This window comes from Cyclopterus lumpus, chromosome 24 (genome assembly GCF_009769545.1).
Source record: "Cyclopterus lumpus isolate fCycLum1 chromosome 24, fCycLum1.pri, whole genome shotgun sequence".
NCBI classification, from domain to species: domain Eukaryota; kingdom Metazoa; phylum Chordata; class Actinopteri; order Perciformes; family Cyclopteridae; genus Cyclopterus; species Cyclopterus lumpus.
In genome coordinates, this window is record NC_046989.1 from 2,247,369 (window position 1) to 2,252,368 (window position 5,000).

General features: G+C 51.2%; 1 protein-coding gene across 1 annotated transcript; it reads right to left on the reverse strand.

The window, feature by feature from the left end:
* Positions 1-1,335: 1,335 nt before the first annotated feature.
* insm1a (insulinoma-associated 1a) lies at positions 1,336-2,679 on the reverse strand. The gene has a single exon (XM_034528257.1). The coding sequence runs from the start codon at positions 2,677-2,679 to the stop codon at positions 1,336-1,338; it is 1,344 nt and encodes a 447-aa protein (XP_034384148.1).
* Positions 2,680-5,000: the final 2,321 nt, after the last annotated feature.

A 5,000-nucleotide genomic window follows, 5' to 3' on the forward strand; every position in this document is an offset into this window, starting at 1 on the left:
GAACCCGTGCTGCATTCAGGGACCTAACCGCCATCAGGAAACCTCGAAGGAATCTTTTTGACAATTTGTATAATGCGACACGACAACACACAGAATACTTCCCTCTGAACAGTAGAAGTACAACGAGGCATTAAAAGTACCTCAAATGTGTATTAAAAGTACCTCAAATGTGTATTTTAGTACATTACTTGAGTTACATTACATACAATAAAGTCATATTCTGATATTTTAAGAACTATTATTTTAACACATAAATGAAGATAAGATGTTGCATCATCGTGTATGTTTATAGTATTTAATTAAAATAAGTCCAAATATACATTCATGTAATAAACCCCCTAAAAAAACACACAAGCCGGAATGAAAACTGTTTCTCAGTTTGGTTTTTATTATTTTTGGACATTTAGCAAAACACTGCAGAAACATCCAAAGCAGTAGAAGAGCCAACAGTTACAAATAAAGAAAATAATAATAATAATAATAATAAATAAAAATCAACGATTGCGTTCAGTTATTTATTTAACTCATTGATTGCTTTTCACGTCACTTGAACACAACGTTCATATAAATTAAATTAAAAAACACAACACGGAACACACGGAGCAATAACTTACACAAATAATTTAACAATAAATACATAAATAAATACGGGGGAGAAAAGGGAGTTAGGTGTACCGTAGAGCGATAAGAAGGCTTTGTAAAAAATAAAATAAACGATCGCGTCGCGATAAATAATCGATCAGTTTAAGGCAGTTTCTAATCCAGAAGGCATCAAACCGGCTACTCTAGTTCCTCTCCTTGTTTCCTTGTTCCTCAGCTACTGATCCAGGACCCTCAATGTTAAAGCTACTCAGAGTGACCCCCCCACCCCCACCCCCCCACCCCCCTCTCTTAGGTCTAGAAGCTAATAGCACTTGTGCAGAGATGCTAGAAAAATAAATTAACAGTCTATCGAAGCCAAGTGTATGTGTGTGTGTGTGTGTGTGCGTGTGTGTGTTGGGGGGGGTTTACAGGCCGGGGTTCAAACACCCAGAACCTGCTGAAGTGTCCTTGAGCAAGGCACTGAATCCCTGTCAGCTGACCTCTACGAGTTACACTGCAAAAACAATGTAATTTCTTCTTTTTCCTCAATGATTTTGTAAAAAAAAGATTATTCTTAAAATAAGACAAAAGGAGACAAATTGTTCTGCAGGTTGTTGGAGACGTTTTGGGTTTTACACCAAATCAGATCAGTGACGTCACCCAAAGGGCCGTAAATGATTGACCTTTTTAAATAGTTGTTGTTTCAGTGTACCCCTAAAGAAACGAGCCCCCCCCCCCCCCAAGAGTCCCGGATCAGCACGCGGGGCGGAGCGGCATCTGCAGCAGGATCACCTGCCGGTTCTCGGACGGGTGGCACTTGTTGATGTGTCGCGTGAGTCCCGGGGAGCTGTAGAACACGGCGGGGCAGTACTTGCACGGGTACACCTGCGAGGCGTGCAGCAGCCGGATGTGCCGCTCCAGGCCGCCCCGGTGGGCGAAGCTCTCCCCGCACACCGGACACAGGTGGCACGCGGCGGCGCCGCCGCTCAGGTTCAGCAGCGCCGCGCTGCGCTCCGCCGCGTCGTCGTCCTCCGCCGGCTTCGGGGAGCCGTGCTGAGACGCCAGGTGCTTCCGCAGGTACGCTTGGCGTTTGAACTTTTTCCCGCAGTGGTTACAATCGTACAGCCCTTCCTCGGAGCCGGACTCGGACGGTCCGGGACTGGGCGAGTCCCTGTCACTAGAATCCTTCGCTTCCTCCGCCGCGGTCTTACCGGACGCGGAAGGCTTGTCGCTCTCCGGATGCGGCCCCCCCGGAGCGGAGCTCTGCGGCTTCGGCTTGTGCCAGCGCCGGTGCGAGGCGAGGTTAGCCGGGCAGCTGAACACCTTGTCGCACTCGGGACACCTGTACTCGACCCGGACTATCCGGGAGCACTTGTGCTGCGCGAGAGCGAACGGGTCCGCGTACGCCTCGCGGCACAGCTGGCACACGAACTCGCCCAGCGGGACGTTGTCCCCTCCGGGCAGCTGCGGTCTGAGGGGCTTCTGGTCCACCAGCGCCTCTTTGATCTTCAGCCCGAGCACCGGAGACGTGGTGACGTCATCCTCAAAGTGCAGTCTCCGGATGGCTTTGGTCTTCTTGCTCGGCGGTTTGCCTTTGCGCTCCGCGCTGAGATGGGGCCGCTTGGTCGCGGCGGCGGGGAGCGCCGCGGCGGACGTGGCGCTGGTCTCGGTGCGGCTGCTGTTGCTGGAGCCGATCTTCAGGTCCACCGGGGCGTATCGGTGGTCCACGGCGGGGAGCGCTGCCGGTGTGGGGAAGGACTCGGCGGAACCCGGAGACCCGAGGTTGAAGCGCCTCTCGAAGGAGGAGCGGTCGTGGTCCCGGCTGACGGGCCGGGTCGGGCTGTAGAGCGCCTGGTACACCAGCTCCGGGTTCCCGAACTGCACCGGTCGGGCGACCTGCTCCGGAGCCGCCGCCCCGCAGGTGGGCGTCGGCGTCTGTGCGCGCACCGGGAAGGAGGCGCCGAAGGGCGCGCAGGAAAGCGGCGGCGGCGGCGGCGCATCAGCCGCGGCGTGCTCCGCGTGCTCCTCGTCGGGGCGGACCCGGTACGACACCGGGTTGGTCTTCCTGTTCCTTTTCACCAAAAAGCCCCTCGGCATGTTGGCGCTCGGACGTGAGACCCTGAAGGCACCAGAAGAAATCCACGTTCAGCCGCGCGCGGACACACACATCTGACGCGCCTTACCGCTGTCGCGTCCTGCCGCTACTGATCCTCTGTTCTCCTCCCGAGGTGCTTTCACACACAACATAGCTGCACTCTTTTTAAGGCGACATGATGACATTGTTCCCGTCCCCCCCGACTCGTTGACTCATCCCCGACCAATCAGGAGGAGTCCAGGTCCCCGGTGGATTTGGGGAGTGGGTGTGGGAGGATGGAGAGGCTGATGGAGGAGGAGGAGGAGGAGGAGGAGGAGGAGGGAGGGAGGGAGGGTTTGCAGATTGCAAAGCAGATGTACCTGAGGGGTTTCATTGTATCCCCCCTCCCTCCCTATGCACTCTCTCCTCCCCCTCCCCCTCCCCCTCCCTCTCCCCCTCCCTCTCCTCCTCCCCCTCCTCCTCCTCCTCCTTCTCCTCGTCTCGACCCCGGGCACACGCCAGGAGCCTCCTGCTTTTACGGTCTGATGAGTTTGTATAGAAATCTACACGTGCCTCGGCTTTATCTGTCTCCGTTGGGGGGGGGGGGGGGGGGGGGGGGGGGGGGGGGGGGGCACATAACGATGTCAAGAAGAAGTGATTTAGGGGCGGGGGGGGGCGGGGCTAAGGAACGAAGTGAATGACAATAATGTTAATACAACAGCTCCTCGGGTTCAGACTTCAAGACATTCAAAGACTTCCAGGAAAAAACTAAACGGCCCAAAAACCAGCCCGACATCTCAGAACCACGGCGGCTGTGCAGCGCGTGCGTGTGTGTGTGCGCGCGCCGCCGCCGCTGCTGGCGTGACAGTTAACTCCGGACATATGAATCCGTCACCCGGCGCATACATAATTAATAGAGGGGAGGGGCTTCCTGCTTTGCATCACAATGGAGGCGCTGGTGCAAGCTGGAGACCCCAAAAGGAAACTGCACAGTTGAAGAGAGAAAAAAAGAGGAGAAGAAGAAGTGATGGAGGAGCAGAAGTGGTGGAGGAGAAGAAGTGGAGGAGAAGAAGAAGTGGTGGAGGAGCAGAAGTGGAGAAGAAGAAGTGGTGGGGGCCCCCATAAGAAGCAATCTGGCCCCCAGGTACCGTCGGCCTGCTGTGCATAATCACTGCGCACTTTTCTGTGTCACCAAATGGGGCAAACAGAGATTATCTGCAGCTATAAAACACTGAAAAAAACCAAGCGATGACGGGAGGTCACATGGGGTCACATGGGAGGTCACATGGGGTCACATGGGAGGTCACATGGGAGGTCACATGAGTTTCACATGGGACCTCAAGATTGGTTCCAGTTTGGGTGGATTTGGTCTCAGTGTCCAGACTTCAAAGCACCTGAACGCATCTCATTCTTATTTTCCTTCATTTTTCACCTGTTTGTGTTTTTAGTATTGTTTTTTTTATCTGAATTAGTTTCCTGTATATTTTATATCTGTCCATCAATGAGTCCTTGAGGTCAATAATTAGCTGGTGATGAGATCTGGATTCCAGCGCTGCATCTTAATTATGAATTTACATAGGAAACGGGTTGAAATCAATGTTTCTAAACTTTAAGTGGTTGAAAGATTGTTGGTAAACATTTAGTTGTTTTGAACTAAATCCATATTAATATTTGACAATGCTAAATGTACGATAACTGAAAACTAAACGCACCAATGATGAAACAAACACTAATGAAATATTACAAAAACACTAAAAACTATTTATTACCAGACTCTCTTAATAAAATTAAAGCAATAATTAAAATATCATTACGAGTTACCAAAGTTATTTAAAAAAAAATATTACAGGAAGGAGATTTGCAGCTTTTTATCCGTTACATTGCATTTTAATTCGGGGAGATAATATTACACCATTATTAAAATGAATTAATCCCTCTCCGTGACGCGTTCACGGTAATCGGGATATTCCCCTGATGTAACGTGCTAAAGTATGCGCACCGGCAGCCGGCGGGCCGCGCGTGGCTGCGGACATGTGTTGTTGTGTGTGCGGTTATTTTCCCTCATTATCATACAGCTGTAGAGGGCTCCTCCTCCTCCTCCTCCTCCTCCTCCTCCTCCTCCTCCTCCTCCTCCTCCTCCTCCTCCTCTCATCTCCAGCCCTGTGATTGGTCACGCTCTGCAGAGTCATATACTCACAGTTACAGTTGGCACATTATGGAGACCAAACAAAGACACAGAGATGATTTGTTTTGTTCAGTAAAATGTTTACGCGTCACATTGAAGTAAAAATATAAATATTAAAGGAGAGAAAAAATATACAATTACGTTAATTTTTTACATGAG